The sequence below is a fragment of the Pelophylax lessonae genome, assembly GCF_965119305.1.
Source record: "Pelophylax lessonae genome assembly, chromosome: 3".
Classification (NCBI taxonomy): domain Eukaryota; kingdom Metazoa; phylum Chordata; class Amphibia; order Anura; family Ranidae; genus Pelophylax; species Pelophylax lessonae.
Genome location: NC_138770.1, coordinates 19,343,058 through 19,363,571, shown reverse-complemented (window position 1 = coordinate 19,363,571; position 20,514 = coordinate 19,343,058). Strand labels below are relative to the sequence as shown.

The following is a 20,514-nucleotide window of genomic DNA, read 5'->3' as shown; positions in this document are numbered from 1 at the left end:
AAATCTAATTTCTTCATCAATTTATGCCAATATGTATTCTACTACAGGTTTTTGTTTAAAATAAATCTCAATAGGCGTATTTTAATTGGTTTGCGCAAAAGTTATCTCATCTATAAACTATGGGATATATTTATGGAATTTTTTTTCTAGTAATAGTGGCGATCGGTGACTTACAGCGGGACTTTATTGCGGCGGGAAAATCAGACACTAACTTACACTTTGTGGGAACCAGTGACACCAATACAGTGATCAGTGCTAAAAATATGCACTGTCACTGTACTAATGACACTGGCTGGGAAGGGGTTAACATCAGGGGTGATCAAAGGGATAAATGTGTGCCTAGCCAGTGTTTGTGTATTGGGGAGGTGCTTTTACTAGGGGAAGGCATGGATCAGTGCCTCTGCTTTGCAGGAACACAGGATCTATGCCTTCCCTACTGACAGAATGGCAATCTGCCTTGTTTACATAGACGGATTGCAATTCTGCCTGTGTACCGAACGATCAGCGGGTGCCGGCGGACATCGCGTCTGCGGGACCTGCTGTGTAGAATCACAGTGGTAGGGAGCCGCCGGCAGAGCGCACTTGCGCACGCTACCTGGAAGTGCAGGATCACGTCTATATATGGGGTTCTGAGCAGCACGGCTGCCCTGTAGCAATAAAACTGCTATAGGGAGGTCGGAACGTAGTAAAGACTTTTTTCTTTCACACCCCCAAATTTTGAGTCCCCCAAAATTACATTCCAGACTCTGAATACTCTGAAAAACGCAAAAAATTTTGCGCAAACCAATCAAAATACGCTTATTGCGATTTTTTTTTTACCAAACATATGTAGCAGAAAACAAATTGGCCAAAAATGTTAAAAAATTTTGATTTTTACATTTTTTTTTGGGAATTTAATATAAAAAAAATGTGAAAAATATTGTTATTTTTGCAAAATTGTCGCTATTTTTTTATTTATAGCGCATGATCCAAAAAATCGCACAGGTGATCAAAAGAAAGCTCTGTTTGTGGGAAAAAAAAGGACGTCAAATTTGTTTAGGTACAGCGTCGCACGACCGCGCAATTGTCCGTTAAAGTCACGCAGTGCCGAATCCCAAAATAGGGCCTGGTCAGGAAGGGGGTAAAATCTTCCGGGGCTTAAGTGGTAAAATCAAAGAAACCAAAAAACAACTGTGTGAGGTCAACCAGGAAATAAATACCAAACTGTTAATCCGAGCATGCAGCCTGGCTGGCCAGGAAAGGGGGGGGGGGTGAGCGTGTGATGGTAATAGGCAGTAATATATTTCTCCCCCCTTGGTGGGAGTGGAGATGACCCATCTATAAGGATATACAGTAGATACACACACAGCACAAGGCTGTGTTCACCCTATGAGACATTTCTCAGGGCTGCAGTTCCTCTGAGCTCCACAAGGTGGTGATCTCACTTCCACCCAGACAGGAAGTATCTATAGAAGACAGGAAGTAATGTCAATTGTAGACAGGAAGTGATGTCACAGGAAGTGATGTCAAGTATAAAATACGTTTTCGGGTGAAAGGTGAGTTGGGAGGAAGTAGAGAGGAGACATTGCTGGATGTGGTAGCAGACAAGGTAATAAGATCTTATTTTCTGTTTACACCCAGCAACCCCCCCGTCATGTCCGTCCTCTTCCTCCATAGTCACTGTGACGTCTTTTATCTCCAGCAGATGATGATACACACATATATAGTGTGGAAACCTAGAGTAACCCCTTCAGGGTCAGAACATTCCTCCACTTACGGGGTCAAAAAATTCTCTTCATTCTGGAGATTTGTCGCCTTTCCCACCAATCATCTTCTCACCTTAGCAGTCTCTTGTAACGAGGGATGAGATTCGGATTTGGGTTCTCCTGAAACTTGCCCTTTCACACCCTTCCTCTGAAGATACAAATATCCCCATGCCTCACTATAACCATGTGCCCAGGATCGGCATGGTGGATGGAGTGGAGGGTGATCAGTTCTCAGATCTCCTCTCTGGTGATTCGGTGAATGAATCCAGAAGAGATGAGCATTTCATCACTTCCAGGTTAAGTGCCATCATTCCCTGGTCACTGTAGTCAGTGAAGAAGCTGGTTGATCCCGATCTGTATTTCATCAGCTTCACTGGGGTCCATAGGTTGCGTTGGAGGTATAATAGACCCCTAATGTCTCCTTAAAGAGGACCTGTCATTTATATTACGCTGTCACAAAGGGGGGTATTGGCCGCACACTAGAGTGAGAGCAATGATTCTGGGGCCATTATTACCGGGTTTCTCTAAACGAATGACCTGTAGGCGCTTGTCACGGGGTAACGTGGCAGAGCCTGACGTAAGAGGAGTGGCTTACCGGGTAACTGGTGTGGCACAGGTTCACCAGAGGCGCGGAGTATAAAGCCCCGTACACACGTACCGATTTTTGGCCATAAACATTCGGCCGACGACCGATCGGCCGATTGTAGGCTTGTTAGTATGATGCTTCCGACAACGCACTTTCGGCCGAAAAGAATCAGTCGTGTAGGCATTAAAATTTTTGTTGGCCAACACCAGAACGGTCGATTGTTCGACTGCTCAAGTGATGTCATGTGATGGTTAACTTTCCGTGTGTTTTTTCTTTTCTGAGCATGCCCAGTCTTGCAAATCTGCTGATTGTCGGCCGAATTCTGTACTGACTGGCGAACAATCGGCCGTTCTGGTGTTGGCCAACAAAAATTTTAATGCCTACACGACTGATTCTTTTCGGCCGAAAGTGCGCTGTCGGCTGTCGGAAGCATCATACTAACAAGCCTACAATCGGCCGATCGGTCGTCGGCCGAATATTTACGGCCGACAATCGGTACGTGTGTACGGGGCTTAACTGTTAGCCGGTTTTCACCAGGGCCCCAGATAGTGGGGATGGACTTGGCTGCTTGCTAACACCAGGTCGCGGCCCCCCAGATTGCCTGGGAGAGCCAGGAACAGGTCCAGGACCAATAGCTGGTAGCAGGTAAACAGATCAGGATGAGACAGGAGGATAGTCAGGACAAGCCAAGGTCAGGGCGGGCAGCAGGTAATCTGAATCTAAAGACAAGCCGGGTCAGGTAAACAGGAACAGCAGATATAACAGGCACAGGACACAGGAGAGCTGAAGACAACACAGCAATCACCTAGAGTGACAGCTGTGTTTAAATAAGCCATTTTGGCAACAATTTGGTAGCCTCGAACTCTACCGAGGTAGCCTCGAACTTTACCGAGGTAGCCTCAGCGCATGCGCATAGGCATTCGCCTTTTAGCTACGCCAGTGCGCCTGCGCAGGGTATTGAGTCCCTGACATTGCCCCCCCCCCCTTAAGGGCAACCTCCAGGTGCCCAAAAGGTTCCTTTTGTGGGGATGGTTGCGGGGAAAAAATTCTGGATTAAGTCCTGGGCATGGAAATTCTGTACCGGTTCCCAGGAATTTTCTTCGGGGTAATCCGGTACAGAATTTACCACTTAACCAGGTATTGTAGCTGGTTCCTCCGCCTTCTGCAGTCTAGGATGGCCTCCACCTCAAATTTTTCATCCCCGTTGATGGTGACAGGAGCAGGTGGTTCCGAACTTCTACCAGGAAAGGAATCAGGTACTGCAGGTTTCAAGAGTGAAACGTGGAAGACTGGATGGATCTTGAGGGAATCGGGAAGCGTCAATTCGTAAGATACCTCATTTAATTTTCTCCTCACAGGGAATGGGCCAATAAACTTTGGTGCCAGTTTTTTGGAAGGGCATGCCAATCGGAGATTGGTGGTGGCTAACCATACCAGGTTGCCAGGCTGGAGAACCAACTCACCTCTCCTTCTTTTGTCAAAGAACTCTTTATTGGAGGTCTGAGCCTTGGTCATGGCATCCTGTAAGACTTTGTAGTTCTCCTTAAGGAACTCCAAGATATCCCGGACTGCTGGCACTGTAGGTTCAGGAATAAAGCAGGGCAAGAAAGATGGGTGAAACCCGTAGTTAGCGTAGAATGGGGACTGACCTGTAGCCGAGTGTTTGGCGTTATTGTATGCGAACTCTGCTGATGGTAGTAGCGAGACCCAGTCATCTTGAACAAAGGTGGTGAAGCATCGGATATATTTTGCTCGAGGGTCTGGTTGGTCCTCTCAGTCTGCCCGTTAGTCTGGGGATGGTATGCGGAGGACATTGACAGCTTGATTTTTAGTGAATCACATAAAGCTCTCCAGAAGCGAGAAGTAAATTGGACACCTCTATCCGACACAATGTTCATTGGGACCCCGTGGAGTCTTACAATTTACCTGATGAAGACCTGCGCCGTCTCAAGTGCGGAGGGTGTACCTCTTAGTGGTATGAAGTGAGCCATTTTCGACAGACGGTCTACTACCACGAAGATTGCAGAATAACCGTCTGATGGAGAAAGTTCCACGATGAAATCCATGGCAATCATCTTCCATGGTCTGTCAGGGACTGGTAGTGGTCTGAGCAGGCCCCATGCCTTATTTCGGGTTGCCTTGCTTCGTGTGCAGACAGTACAGGAGGAAACATATTGTTTACAACACTTCTCCAAGTCGGGCCACCAGAACATGCGCTGCACAAGATCCAGGGTCTTATGGATCCCGAAATGACCAGCCATCGGGTGGTCATGATACAGTCCAAGGATGGACACACAAGCACTTTCTGGAATGTAAATTTGATCCCCTCTCCATAGCAGTCCATTTCTGGGTACCAGTATAGTTCCAGCAGGATGGGGTGCATTTACTGTGGCTTGTCTCAGAGCGGTAAGAAGGTCAGACTGTAATAGTAGAAAGTTACCTTGGGTTAAGATGGTGTCAGGTACAAGGATCTCTTTAGAACTGTCGTACATTTGAGAGAGAACATCGGGTTTCATATTCTTGGAACCCGGTTAGTACATTATATGAAACGTAAATCTAGGAAAAAAAAGTGCCCACCTTGCTTGGCGAGGTCTCAGGCGTTTGGCCGCCCTCAAATACTCCAGGTTCTTATGATCCGTGTAGAGGAGTATGGGATGTGCCGCCCCTTCCAATAGATACCTCCACTCCTCCAGGGCGGTCTTGATGGCAAGTAGTTCCCGATCCCCTACATCATAGTTCCTCTCCGCAGGAGAAAGCTTACGGGAGAAGAAAGCTACCGGATGAATCAGGTCCTTGAGACCTTGACGCTGGGAGATGACTGCTCCTACTGCGATTTCTGAGGCGTCTACTTCGAGGATATAAGGCAGGACGGGATCCGGGTGGCTGAGGATAGGAGCAGAAGTAAACAGCTCCTTCAGGGCTGTAAATGCGACTTGCGCCTCGGGAGACCAGTGGAAGCGGGTACCTTGTTTGGTGAGCAGGGTAATAGGGGCGATGATGGAAGAGAACCCCTTGATAAATTTCCTGTAGAAATTTGCGAATCCTATGAAACGCTGAATCCCCTTTTTATCCACCGGAGCGGGCCAATCCAGGATGGCGGAGACCTTCTGAGGGTCCATTTTGACCCCTTCAGAGGAGATTATTAACCCGAGGAATTGGATACTCTGCTGTTCAAATTCACATTTCTCGGGTTTTGCGTAGAGCCTGTGTAGCCGGAGTCGGTGGAGTACCTTTTTAACGTGTTCTCTGTGCTGGGCCAGGGAGGAAGAGAAGACCAAGATATCGTCCAGGTAGACAATTACAAAGATGTCCAGATAGTCTCTGAAGATGTCGTTGATGAAGTGCCGGAAGGTGGCCGGGGCATTGCAGAGCCCGAAAGGCATCACCAAATATTCATAATGCCCGAATCGGGTGCGGAATGCTGTCTTCCATTCGTCCCCCTCCCTAATACGGACCAAATTGTAGGCTCCCCGCAGGTCCAGTTTGGTGAATACAGAGGCGGTTCTTAGTCTCTGGAAGAGTTCAGGAATCAAGGGTAGGGGGGTACGGGTTTTTGACCGTAATTTTATTTAACTCACGGTAGTCCACACATGGCCGAAGTGAATGGTCTTTTTTTTTCTCCACAAAAAAGATCCCAGCTCCTGCTGGAGAAGTAGAGGGTCGGATGAATCGCTTCTCTAGATTCTCCGTCACATAGTCTTTAAGGGTACCCAATTCTCGTTCCGATAAAGGAAAGATACGTCCGAAAGGGATCTCGGCCCCCGAAAGCAATTGAATTGGACAATCATAGGGGCGGTGGGGGGGGGTAAGGTCTCAGCCCCCTGTTTACTGAAGACATCCAAGTATTCTTGATAAGATACTGGGACAGAGGAACGTATCTCCTTATCAGCATCCATACAGAGTAGGGTGCTAGGAGCACTATGGCGTACTGGCAGGCAATAATTCTGGCAGTAAGGGGGACTGGAACTTGACGTCTCCAGAAGTCTGCAGGTTGTGCGCCTGCAACCAGGGTAACCCCAGAATAACCGGAAACAAGGGAGAAGAGATGGAATCCAGGCACAAAAACTCCTTGTGTCCTTCGAGAGTGGCCACAGGCAGTGGAGGGGTTTCTTGGGTTACTGGCCCAGACTTGATGTGGGACCCATCCGCTAGGATGATGGAGAGTCCCTGCGACTTGGGTCGAAGTGGGAATGCGTCGATGAGCAGCAAAGGTAAGGTCAATGAAGCAGCTGCATGCCCCGGAATCAATAATAGCGGTGACCGGGATCGGGCCTTCTGGGAGCTGGAATGAGATAGAGAGAGCCAGGTGAGTGGTATTGTTGACAGAAACTGGATAACTTGAGGGGAATATAGAAAGACCCTTTAGCATCTTTGCTGGGCATGAGCGTACAAAGTGTCCGGCCTCTCTGCAGTACAGACACAGGTTGTTCTGACGTCGTCGTGAGCGTTCTTCTGTTGATAAGGAAGGACGCATAAGCCCAAGTTGCATCGGCTCTGACGTATCTGATTCAGCAGTAACCGGAGCAGTGTTGCTGAAACGGGCACCGGAGGAGAAGGTGTGGATGGGATTAGGAACCCATGGCAACATCCAGACTGGGCGGGTCTGCTGCGTGGACCCCTCTGCTCTACGCTCACGGAGCCGGCGGTCTATCTGTATAGCCAGGGTGATTAATGCCTCTAAGGTCTCGGGTAAACCCACTCGGGCCAGTTCATCTTTCAAGTTTTCTGAAAGACCCAGGCAGAACTGATGTCGCAAGGCTGCGTCGTTCCAGTGAGTGTCCGTACTCCAACGCCTGAAGTCAGTGACGTAATCCTCTACGGCCCTGTTGAAGTGAAGTGAGCACGGTTTCTGCTGTAGCAGTGCGCTGTTGGTCTTCGTATAACTGCGCCATTGCTTTAAAGAAAGCCGACATGGAGTCCAGCTGGTTACTGAGCTCTTCAAGTAGGCGGTGAGCCCAGGACTGAGGTTCACCTTGAAGCTGGGATATGATGAACCCCACTTTGGTTGCTTCCAAGGAGAAGGTTCGGGGTTGCAGGGAGAAGTACAGCTCGCAGGCATTGCGGAAGGCTCTAAACTTGCTTCGATCCCCAGCGTAGGGACCCTTGGCTCAGGAGGTAGCATCACCACCGTCGGACCGGAGGGATTCCCGGAGGGAGCCATGGAAGCAGCAGAAACTGTAGTGTCCGTGGAGGGGGTTAGGGACTGAACACGCCCCTCCAACTGGGTATAGCCCTCTTGCAGGGACTTAACTGCTTTGGTAAGGACAAGCCAAGGTCAGGGCGGGCAGCAGGTAATCAGAATCCAAAGATAAGCCGGGTCAGGTAAACAGGAACAGCAGATATAACAGGCACAGGATACAGGAGAGCTGAAGACAACCCAGCAACCACCTAGAGTGACAGCTGTGTTTAAATAGGCCGTTTTGGCGCCAATTTTGTAGCCTCGAACTCTGCCGAGGTAGCCTCAAACTCTGCCGAGGTAGCCTCAAACTCTACCAAGGTAGCCTCAGCGCATGCGCATAGACGTTCGCCGGTTAGCGACGCCAGTGCGCCTGTGCACGGTATTGAGTCCCTGACAGCGCTTTTATAGCGTTGTCTTTGCACCATGTTGGGTAGCGAATTTAGACACTATTTCATGGGGACACACAGTTTTAAGAGTTGACATAATTGTGTGCGTGTGTGTGGGGGGGCGCTTTGTTTTTACAAGCATAACATGCAGATTTTATCGTGTGTGAAAATGTAATTTTGTTTAAAGCCCATCTCTGGGGAAACAAAAAATGACCAAAACCCAAATGAGCATTTTACTCTTGTATAATGGGGGCAGCCCCACTTCAAGGGTTACATGGTAATTTTGGTGTAGGGAACCAGTAAAAGCACTTTTACTTATCTGATCCCTCAATACGGGCACTCTCCTCTATTCCCTACACTCTGGCAGTGGACTGTCCCTCCTCCTGTCCAATCAAGGGCTTTGGGCTCTGCATTGGTCTTGATGGTCTCAGATAACCTGTGACCACGCTTTATAAAAAGATCCCCCTAATTAACCCAATCTACATGTTCCAATTCCCACTAGGGGCAACCCGCCTATAACCCCTTATATCCCCATCCTAATATTGTCCAACCAATGCAATCCAGATAATTCTTCATTATCCGTCTACAGAGAAACCCACATAGATCAGATGACCACCACACCATTGAGGATGGAGGAGGATCGGAGTCACATGACTGAGAGGTTATTAAGCCACACCCTGGAGATCATCTACCTGCTGATCGGAGAGGTGAGGAGGATTTTGGGAGGTCACATGACATCACTCTTATATATACAAAATTGCAATATATAATCCACCACGTGATAACAATTCAAACAATAATTGATAAGTGTTCAAACATGTGCAAAGTCAACACCGTGACCACACATAAAAGTCCAAAGAAAATATCCAAAACTCAGTAAATTGTCCACCGGGTGAGATACAATATAAAACAATGAAGGTACTATGCTGAGTCTACAGCCTAATGACACAAATTGTCCAATATATCTGTTGAACAAACTCAGTCTTTGTGCAACGAAAAGATGATGATGTGAAGATGTGATGAAAATAAACTGGTGATAAAGTGATCACGACAAATTGGTGACAGTTTCCCACCACCTTCTTGATGTGCTTCTTACCAGATAAAAAATGCAAAAGGGCATATAAATGATCGCTATTGAGAAACTCCTGATAACACCTCAAGAAACTCAGGGCGAATCAATTATCCCTTCACCAAATGTTCAGACAGCTCCTTACCAGATGTAAAGAAATGGAGAGCTTTTCAAAAATGTTCCTTTTCTTCCTGTACTGAAATGATGGGAAAGTTTCTCCTGGCACTTGTCCTCGAATTACCATCCACAGCAATTCCACCTGCTAAGTGTCCTGTGTCCAATATGCCTTTATGACCAATATTCCCAGAAAGCACAAGGCGATCGGCTACTTCTCCTCTACTTCTAGGCACTTTTTTCTCCTTCTCCTGCTCAGATCCACTTAGCCATACAAAAAAAAATCCATTTAGACAAGAAATCCTTAAAAAGGGAGGCTGTAGAGAAAGCCTGGCAGTGGAGGGATGGGGAGGAGAGTCTGGTTTGTATCCTGTGCGCTCAGCGGTTCTTTCTATGGATTCCTAAAGCTCTGCTGCAGTCCTGACCAGAGAGGTGAGGAGGAATCTGGGAGGTCACATGACATCACTCTTATCTAGTCTGGTCAAAAGACCATGTTCTTATTATAGACATGTAGATGATGTCAGATGATTGATATCGGTTTATCTTTCTCCTGATTTGTAGGATTATATTGTAGTGAAGGAGTCTAGTGGAGAGCCAATCTTAGGAGGATGGAGCAGGACTCAGAGCCCCACCGTGGTGCCTCCACCTCGTTCTCCGATACCTGAGAGGAACAGAGAGCAGAAGATCCTGGAACTGACCACCATGATGGTCCATCTGCTGACAGAAGAGGTGAGCGGTGCTGGGAATTCTGGGACATTATCCAGTAACAGACAAGGGATGTGTCTGGATGGTGACTGTATCATTGTGTGTGTCAGGTTCCTATAAGGTGTCAGGATGTCACTGTCTATTTCTCCATGGAGGAGTGGGAGTATTTAGAAGGACACAAGGATCTCTACAAGGACGTCATGATGGAGAATCAGCCGCCCCTCACATCACCGGGTAAGAGGAGACTTTATTGTAAAGGAGAGAGCAGTACGGAGGCTCCACCTAGATCCCCCATCATCTGATAAACACATAGAAACAATGTATTCAGTCAGTGTGTGTGTTTCCTACAGATGGATCCAGTAATGGGAACCCACCAGAGAGATGTCCCCGTCCTCTGTATTCCCTGGATTCCACACAGGAAGGTCACACCATCCCTCAATGTTACAAGGTTGGTGGATTGGAGCATCTAGAACATGGACTTCTGGGGAGGATACGTTTTTTTTTTTTTTTTATAATATCACAATGCTAAAGCTTATAACCTACAGATGATATTCTCTCTCATTTTCTTGATTTAGAGTGGAGATCCAATCGATATAGAATTTGAGGTTAAAGCAGAAGAAGAAGAGAGGTATGTGAGGGATGATCAGCAGTCTATGGAGGAGGATGGAATAACGGGGACATTTATAGAGGAGGACACTCCTACAGAGATCAGCACAGGTGGGTCACTAACACTAAATACATACATGACATAAATACATGTAATCCACCACTGATTACTGAATACCAATATTATGAGTCCTGACCCCTGCACTATATACTCTATGTTGTATTACAGACTTCTGCTCTATCCCCTCTACCGACTGCTACAGTATCTCACAAAAGTAAGTACACCCCTCACATTTTGGAAATATTTTATTCTATCTTTTCATGTGACAACACTGAAGAAATAACACTTTGCTGCAATGTAAAGTAGTGAGTGTACAGCTTGTATAACAGTGTAAATTTGCTGTCCCCTCAAAATAACTCAACACACAACCATTAATGTCTTAACCGCTGGCAACAAAAGTGAGTACACCCCTGTGACAATGTCCAAATTTGGCCCAAAGTGTCAATATTTTGTGTGGCCACCATTATTTTCCCCTCTTGGGCATGGAGTTCACCTGAGCTTCACAGGTTGCCACTGGAGTCCTCTTCCACTCCTCCATGATGACATCACAGAGCTGGTGGATGTTAGAGACCTTGCGCTCCTCCACCTTCTGTTTGAGGATTCCCCACAGATGCTCAATAGGGTTTAGGTCTGGAGACATGCTTGGCCAGTCCATCACCTTTACCCTCAGCTTCTCTAGCAAGGCAGTGGTCGTCTTAGAGGTGTGTTTGGTGTCATTATCATGTTGGAATACTGCCCTGCGGCCCAGTCTCTGAAGGGAGGGGATCATGCTCTGCTTCAGTATGTCACAGTACATGTTGGCATTCATGGTTCCCTCAATGAACTGTAGCTCCCCAGTTCAGCCAGCACTCATGCAGCCCCAGACCATGACACTCCCACCACCATGCATGACTGTAGGTAAGACACACTTGTCTTTGTACTCCTCACCTGGTTGCCGCCACACACGCCTGACACCATCTGAACCAAATAAGTTTATCTTGGTCTCATCAGACCACAGGACACGGTTCCGGTAATCTATGTCCTTAGTCTGCTTGCCTTCAGCAAACTGTTTGCTGGCTTTCTTGTGCATCATCTTTAGAAGAGGTTTCTTTCAGCCATGCAGACCAATTTGATGCAGTGTGCGGCGTATGGTCTGAGCACTGACAGGCTGACCCCCCACCCCTTCAACCTCTGCAGCAATGCTGGCAGCACTCATACGTCATTTGAGTGCTGCCAGCATTGTCATATATTCTGTCATTTTAATATGTGATATTTTCTCCTGACATTAATTAGCCTCATCTCTCCCTTATATTCTGTCATTTTAATATGTGATATTTCAATAAGGTTTTAAGCAGTTATTCTGTGTTTTTAACCCGATATGCTTATATTTTTTTCATTTTATTCATTACAAATTGATTCATTTATTTTTTATATCTTAATATGTTGTTTTATCTTTGGACATTAGATGTCACCAGTGAGCAGTGGTTACAACTCTCTCCTGGAGTAATTTATATATTTGAACACCAGGTGTCACTGTTTTAATTCCTATCCATTGTTTTTTAATGTTTTAATAATCGTTTGTTTGGCGATTATTTATGTCCTTCTATATTGCCCATTCATCCCCTATTTAATGTATTTCGGCCTCCTAATACAATATTCATTAGTTGCGAGAGCCATAGCAGCGTATGGGGTTAACAGCAGCAGAGTTTCCAATGCGGTTCCTATGGATACCGATACACTATATAAGCCTTTGATCGGCACCCTTGAAAAAGTCACATGTGTTTGTGACGCAACGCGTCGGGACGCTGTGGTGACATCACTTCCTGGTCGACGGCCGTGACCGGAAGTAGGAAGTTGTTCGTGGAAACTAATGCTGTGACCGCATCAGCGGTTTTAAAGATTATTCTGAAGGCGCTGTTTACTTTGTCTAAATGTAAGTGCAATTTTATCTTACCTATTAAATCGTTTGGAAATACTACACCATGAGTTCTTCTCCCTGGTTTTTTGGCATATGAGCATCTATACCGTGATATCAAGTACCCCCCATCTGAATTGTATGGTGACTGGGACTGCGAGACCCCATAGGACCTGGAGGAGATATCTTTTAGTCTGCAGGTTGACAAGTAATACCTGACACGCTCCTAAGAGTGTCAGTGGAGGTGAGCGGCCATTGCACTCATTCGTTTGGATCTTTTCAGCTCACGAATAAGAATTGCACTGGGAATCACCTGAATACATATAATTTTATATCTGCACCGATTGATTCGTGTTGGAATTTATTATTTATTTTTTAGTGCATGTTGCATTTTTTGCACACTTACACTCCGTGAACTGGATTGAAGAGCCATTAGTGGTTCACTCTTCAGAGGACACTTTATTTCACTGTTATTTGTGAATATTCCTTCGTTATTTTTTTCACTTCTTATTAGGATATGTTTCACTTTGTGTGTATTTACACTTATGGAATGATATTGAAGAGTTGACAGCAGTTCACTCTTCAGAGGACACTCTTAATTATTTTTATTGTATTATTTGATTTTCACTCCTAGATTTGGATACATCACTTCTAGTAATTTTTCTACGTTTAAGATTATATCACTGCATCTTTATTCCACATAGGAAGTTTTTCGGTTCACCTTTCAGAGGGCACCTTGCCACTTTTGAAATATTTTGATTTCTTCTATTTTGTTCATTTTTTCCTGACACTTTTCACAGTGTCTTATTGTGCACTACCTATATCTTCACTACTATTTGCACTTTCTATCCCTTTATCATTATTGGGTGCACTGTCACTTCCGTATTTTATTCTACTGTTATAATTTGTGCTTACGTATCAGATGATTGTCTAAGTGATTGACTTAGAGTAATGGACCACCATCCATAGAGTACTTGCGCTGATAATTTTTGACTTCTATAACTCATATGTCTATTTCCCAAAGACAACCTCTGGATATGACACTGAGCACGTGCACTCAACTTCTTTGGTGGACCATGGTGAGGCCTGTTCTGAGTAGAACCTGTCCTGGTAAACCGCTGTATGGTCTTGGCCTCCGTGCTGCAGCTCAGTTTCAGGGTCTTGGCAATCTTCTTATAGCCTACGCCATCTTTTTGTAGAGCAACAATTCTTTTTATTTTAGATCCTCAGAGAGTTCTTTGCCCTCATGTTGAACTTCCAGTGACCAGTATGAGAGAGTGAGAGCGATAACACCAAATTTAACACACCTGCTCCCCATTCACACCTGAGACCTTGTAACACTAACGAGTCACATGACACCGGGGAGGGAAAATGGCTAATTGGGCCCAATTTGGACATTGTCACTTAGGGGTGTACTGACTTTTGTTGCCAGCGGATTAGACATTAATGGTTGTGTGTTGAGTTATTTTGAGGGGACAGTAAATTTACACTGTTATACAATCTGTACACTCACTACTTTACATTGTAGCAAAGTGTCATTTCTTCAGTGTTGTCACATGAAAAGATAGAATAAAATATTTACAAAAATGTGAGGGGTGTACTTACTTTTGTGAGATACTGTATATACACATAATATGGATTCTCTTTTGTTACACCCATTTCCTACCAGCTGGACATTTTATATCTAATAAGAAATCAAATGAAAATGAAAATAAATTTCTTCCCCCAAATCTGTAGACAATAAGTGGGAAATAATAATCCAATCTGTGCGATATCACCGCGCCGTGTAACAATCAGACTTACAATTCTAAAATATGAAATCTATTAAACAGTGTCAGGAAATGAATAAATAGTAATGTGATCGTCCAATAAGAGGATAGAAATGTGTGTCATGTGACACGTGTCATCAGTCAGGGCCAATATAAATGATAAAGTGCGAGTGCAGAAATTGCAGATGAGAAAGGTGCTGGTGGTCACTTCCACTCACCTTCCCATCTGACTCCTGTGTTACCAGCGAGTCCCACAGATCCCTTCCCCCTCTAGGGATATCGCTCACTCCTCTCCTCCTTCCTCTTCCTCCACGGTATATATGGGGGGGGGGGTAGAAAATAACACCCCCTCTAGTGCTCTCCGTCTATCTGCTTTATTCAACACTAAAATCCAAGATGATAGAATTACAAAGCCGGGACTTGAGCAGTGCGGACTAAACAAGCTTCACAATAAGATCCTTCACTCAGATACCCCTTCCCTGGGATGGCCGAGATGGGACGTCCCTGCGCAGGCTCCGCCCATATTTTCTATCTCCCCCCCCCCCCATATATACCGTGGAGGAAGAGGAAGGAGGAGAGGAGGGAAATTATTTCCCACTTATTGTCTACAGATTTGGGGGAAGAAATTTATTTTCATTTTCTTTTGGGCTGCATTTTATTTGTTTTTGTGTTTAGTGAAAGAAACTTTCTGAATGTAAGCTGCCATTGGGTGAATGTTTCTGTGAATATTTATACACCATTCTTTACACTACATGATTGTACCGATTTATTATTTATTTTATATCACATTTTATATCTGATGATCTGATTGGAGGACAGACTTTTACATGTTCATAATAATGTGATAACATCCTCCAACTTTGGAACCTTAAACAGAAAGTGATAATGAGGGAGGAGTCAGTAACCCAATGATGGTGGTCTTCAGGATCAGTCCAGTCTTCATCTTGGTTGTTCTCCCCCATCCTCACTCTCTGACCTCTGGTGGGGCTCAGCCTCGCTGTTATTCATGACTAAATCATGGACTAAATAAGGAAGTGCGGGACTTCTTGTGTTGGGAAGATGGCAATGAGTGATAGAGGGGGAGGGGACACTCGTCCTATAATCCCCTCATCACTGTCACTCCTATAAAAGACAGTTCTTGTTGTTTCCTCACTCTCTGACTAAGGTCCATGAATACAGAAATGAACTGGTAGGAGATCAGAAGACCCATTTACTAGTTACCTTGAGGGGGGAATTGTAAGATCCACAGAGACAAAGCTGCCTGATGTGGGCGGAGTCCTGGTTTAGGAGATCCAATCTGCTGATGTCTAGTAATAATCTTTGTATTTCTATTTTAGTAGATGGACGGGAGATGAGGAAAACCTCAGAGGATTGTCTCACTTTGTCTCCAGACTGTAAAGTAGAAGATGAGGACATCACACAGTATAGTCCAGGAGAAAACCCGGCGACCTCAAATGTCCATCCCGCACCACACAGTGTAGATGGACCATCGTATTCCTCTTATCCTGAGGAACCTCAGACTGTGAGGGACAGTGCCGGACCATCGTATTCCTCTTATCCTGAGGAACCTCAGACTGTGAGGGACAGTGCCGGACCATCGTATTCCTCTTATCCTGAGGAACCTCAGACTGTGAGGGACAGTGCCGGACCATCGTATTCCTCTTATCCTGAGGAACCTCAGCCTGTGAGGGACGGTGCCGGACCATTGTATTCCTCTTATCCTGAGGAACCTCAGACTGTGAGGGACGGTGCTGTCCTTCCACCAGATAAGAGGTTCTCCTGTACTGAGTGCGGGAAGTGTTTCAGTTTTAAATCCAATCTTAATGTGCATAAAAGATCTCACACTGGTGAGAAGCCGTATTCCTGTCCTGAGTGTGGGAAATGTTTTTCACAAAAATCATATCTTTCCACATATCAGAGATTGCACACTGGTGAGAAGCTGTATTCCTGTACTGAGTGCGGGAAGTGTTTCATTTTTAAATCCAATCTTGATGTGCATAAAAGATCTCACACTGGTGAGAAGCCATATTCCTGTCCTGAGTGTGGGAAATGTTTTTCACGAAAGTCACATCTTTCCACACATCAGAGATTGCATGCTGATGACAAGCCGTATTCCTGTCCTGAGTGCGGGAAATGTTTTTCACAGAAGTATGATCTTTCCAAACATCAGAGATTGCACACTGGTGAGAAGCCGTATTCCTGTCCTGAGTGCGGGAAATGTTTTTCAGAGAAGTTCAGTCTTTCCAGACATCAGACATTCCACACTGGGGAGAAGCCATATTCCTGTCCTGAGTGTGGGAAATGTTTTTCACAAAAGTCCCATCTTTCCACACATCAGAGATTCCACACTGGTGTGAAGTCGTATTCCTGTCCTGAGTGTGGGAAATGCTTTTCACAGAAGTGTGATCTTTCCAAACATCAGAAATTGCACACTGGTGAGAAGCCGTATTCCTGTCCTGAGTGCGGGAAATGTTTTGCACGGAAGTCCAATCTTTCCAGACATCAGAGATTCCACACTGGGGAGAAGCTGTATTCCTGTCCTGAGTGCGGGAAATGTTTTTCACTGAAGTCTAATCTTTCCAGACATCAGAGATTGCACACTGGTGTGAAGTCGTATTCCTGTCCTGAGTGTGGGAAATGTTTTTCACTGAAGTCTAATCTTTTCAAACACCAGAGATTGCACACTGGCGAGAAGCCGTATTCCTGTCCTGAGTGTAGGAAATGTTTTTCAGATAAGTCTGTTCTTTCCAGACATCAGATATTGCACACTGGTGTGAAGCCGTATTCCTGTCCTGAGTGTGGGAAATGTTTTTCAGATAAGTCCACTCTTTCCAGACATCAGAGATTGCACACTGGTGTGAAGTCGTATTCCTGTCCTGAGTGTGGGAAATGTTTTTCACTGAAGTCTAATCTTTTCCAACACCAGAGATTGCACACTGGCGAGAAGCCGTATTCCTGTCCTGAGTGCAGGAAATGTTTTTCACAGAAGTCCCATCTTTCCATGCATCAGAGATCTCACACGGGGGAGAAGCCACTTTCCTGTCCTGAGTGAGGGAAATGTTCCTCACTGAAGTTCTGTCTTCCTGTACATCAGGGGTCCCACACAACCCTGGAGGTGTATTAGTGCCTTGAGTGCGGGGAAATGTCTTCTATATGAATGTTGGTGGACATGTGGGGAAGAAGCACACCCTGATATACACGTCAGATATACTCCATGGCTGATCTTCCTCATGTAAGAAACACTTCATAAGGAGATCAGAGATCACCAAAGACATGGATGAAGTGTTGTCCTGTGTTGGCCATTGATAGCAGGAGAAAAATAAAAATGGAGTCATTGCCTTTTATTGGCTGAGTACATTTTGTGCGGGAAGATTTCACAAACACTTACTGGTCTGGTTGTTATAAATGTGTTGATGAAATGTGACCCGCATTCCCCTAGTCATGGTGAATTGGGATTTCCTATAATGGTCAGTTCCATCTAGTGGCCATAATGTGCTTTCCTGACAGATGTCCACGGCAGCATACGTTTGGGTAGCCCCGCCCTCGTTCCTCCCCCATAAGACCCCACCCCCATAAATATTCTGGATAAGCCAATGGCTGCGTTCCTTTTTTGTCCTCCTCACTTATAGAACCATTTTTGTATGAAGTTTTCCTACCTATTGGATGTATTGGTGGGCGGGTCTGGTGCTGGGCAGCTGTGCGGATGTCAGGAGCTTCCTTTGGTATCCAGAAGACTTCCAGGATGTCCCTAGTGGTCATTGAGTCCCCAGCTATCAGCGGGGTGGTGTTATGGCACACATTTGTAGAGGATCAATGCCTGGAAAGTGGGCCCTGCCATTGGCGACCATTTGAATTGGCTGGGAGCCCAGCTGTCAGCGGGTGGCCATTAAGTGTTAGACTTGTGAAATTCGTTTCGGTGCGAATACAAATTCCGACAAATTTATGGTTATTCCTAGATTCGGATGTATCCAAATCTCCAAATGAAATTGAAATCAATTTAGTTGAAATCTGTTAAAATTTGTTTAGTTTATTCATTTTCTAACGAATTCCAACTTCGTGAAGAAATAGCTGGTTGTAAAGCAACAAGCCGGGAAGCCGGCCACCCACATCTTTACCAACCATGACTCATCAGCTGTCAGCGGGCTTCCCCACTGACAGAGGAATGGAAAGAAAAGAATGTCGGTATTGCTCGGCAATAGAAGAAAAAAGGCGTCATCTCCCCCTTCCCCCAGTCCATACCAGGCTCTTCGGGGCCAATATTTAAAAAAAAAACATAAAACAGCGTGGGTTCTTCCTTTAAATCCATACCAGACCCTTTATCCCGGTATGCAGCCCGGCAGGTCAGGAAAGTGGGAGGTGACTAGTGAGGGCCCCCCCCCCCTCCTCGCTAATAATACCAGGCCACATGTCTTCAACATGAAAAGGATATTTCAAAAATTGTGTGTGTGTTGTTTTTATTATTTATTTGGACAGTTTTCTGGTGAATAGGTACAGGTACTATGGTCCTGATACTCATTCACATGGGGGGGGGAGGGGCGAGATCTGGGGTCCCCTTGGTAAAAGGGGCTTTCAGATTTCGACAAGCCCCCTTCCTGCAGACCCCCACAACCACAGGCCATGGTTGTGGGGAAGAGGCCATTGTCTCCATCAACATGGTGACGAGGTGCTTTGGGGGAGGGGGGAGAGGTGCCCCAAAGCACCCACCCCCCATGTTGAGGGCATGTGGTCTGGTATGGGTCAGGAGGGGGGTCGCTTGCTCGTCCCCCCTTTCCTGACCTTCCGAACTGCATGCTCAGGTAAAGGTCTGGTATGGATTTTGGAGGGACCCCACGCCAGTAATTTTTTTACATTTTGGCGTGGTCTTGGTATGGATTGGAGGGGACCCCATGTAATTTTTCTAAACATTTTTCTATTGCCGGCATTCTTTTCTTTCCATTCATCTGTCAGTGAGGAAGCCCGCTGAAAGCTGATGAGTCATCGGTTGGTATGGATGCCGGCTTCCCAGCCCCCTGCTTAACAACCAGCTATTTCTTCACACAGAATTCGAATCAGTCGATTGTTTTTCGACCGATCGGAATCCCGATAGTTCTGAAAAGTTGAAATTCTTTAGAAAATGAATAAACTAAACAAACTTTACCAAAAAACAAAAAGAAATTTACAGAAAACTAAAAAAAGTAAACGAATTCCTAAACCAAACTAAAGGAATTCCATAACAAAACAAAATTAGTAACATAACGAATCTATCCAAAACAAAACAAATGTTTCCATTCTGCACATGTCTCCTAAGCGTGCCCAACCCAGATATAGCAGTTGTGTTCCTGCCTCTAGGATCCGGGTCCTCCTGCGGATGCATCGATTGCCCTGTGGAAGAGGTCCGGGACACGTGAGTATGTTTGGCTTGAGGTCAGCAGAAGGGAGCAGACGCCATGCGGGCTGCTAGGGAGTAACCAAAAGGAAAACCTATGGAGAGGACTCTGCTCTCTTGGGGATTGATGTGCATTGCAGCATCTTATCAAAGTTTGGTGCAGTCGCCTACCTTTGTCTTCTTTTCTGTCCTGAGGAGAGAACTGTTTGTTGAAGCAAGGTTTGCTTTCTGCGTAGCGGTACCCCAGCAGGAGCCGCTTGGATATTGGTTTGCCCGAGCCTCCCACTGATTACTCCACAGCCAGATACAGGGTATTTTCACACAGCCAGGTGCACACACTCTTCCGCTCGTTGTTTCCAATGACCAGTCTAGGGGATGTGTTTTTATGTTTTATTTGGAGAACTTGGATAGGAGAAGAAAAACCAGAGCCATCCTGAGAGTCCCAACATCCTATCTGTTCAGAGAAATGGAAACTACAGATGTTCACAAGGAACCACTGTCATATGTGTGGACTTTAAGGGCACAGCATGAGACAGATAACAACTACATGGATTTATCCTAAAATAACATTTATTGATTTATCTAAAACTAGATCTCAATAAAATGAGGAAACTGGCCCCAAACTGAGCTCAGCTCGTACACAGGAGATCAATGTCTCCTACTAATTTCACTCATGTACATCATACATATATAAGGATAAGTTGGTATATATCATAAGGTTGGTGTAGGTATAGATATTTCCTCTCTTCACTTAGATGTAACATTTAGTGACGGCCATGTACTTTATTACTGAATATATCTTATTACTATTATAACAATCTCCTTACTATATGGATTTCCTTGTGTCAGCTTTCTTTGTATACATGTCTGCATCATATTTGTTACTGATGTCAACATTTGTATCAATTACTGTATGTATAATAAATGACTTTGTTCAGATTCCATTTTTGGATATCTTAGTTGGTGACCGGCCTCATGTTTTCTGTTTGCATTAACCATTAGGGAAGGAGGCACGTCACTGTGTTTGCTTCGGAT

The 20,514-nt window shown here is 45.4% G+C and overlaps 2 protein-coding genes across 2 annotated transcripts in view; one reads left to right on the top strand and one right to left on the bottom strand.

Moving 5' to 3' along the window:
* LOC309550239 (uncharacterized protein) overlaps positions 1-20,514 on the bottom strand; it is a gene marked incomplete at both ends in the record, with an annotated part of 1,760,330 nt that overhangs the window by 421,634 nt on the left and 1,318,182 nt on the right.
* The window catches only part of LOC309548807 (uncharacterized protein), a gene marked incomplete at its 3' end in the record, with an annotated part of 59,552 nt that overhangs the window by 32,282 nt on the left and 6,756 nt on the right, over positions 1-20,514 (top strand). The window contains exons 3-5 of the mRNA XM_082248748.1: positions 10,360-10,501; positions 15,452-15,690; positions 15,850-17,053. Of these exons, the coding sequence (XP_082104874.1) occupies positions 10,360-10,501; positions 15,452-15,690; positions 15,850-17,053 (1,585 nt within the window). The remainder of the gene's footprint in view (positions 1-10,359; positions 10,502-15,451; positions 15,691-15,849; positions 17,054-20,514) is intronic.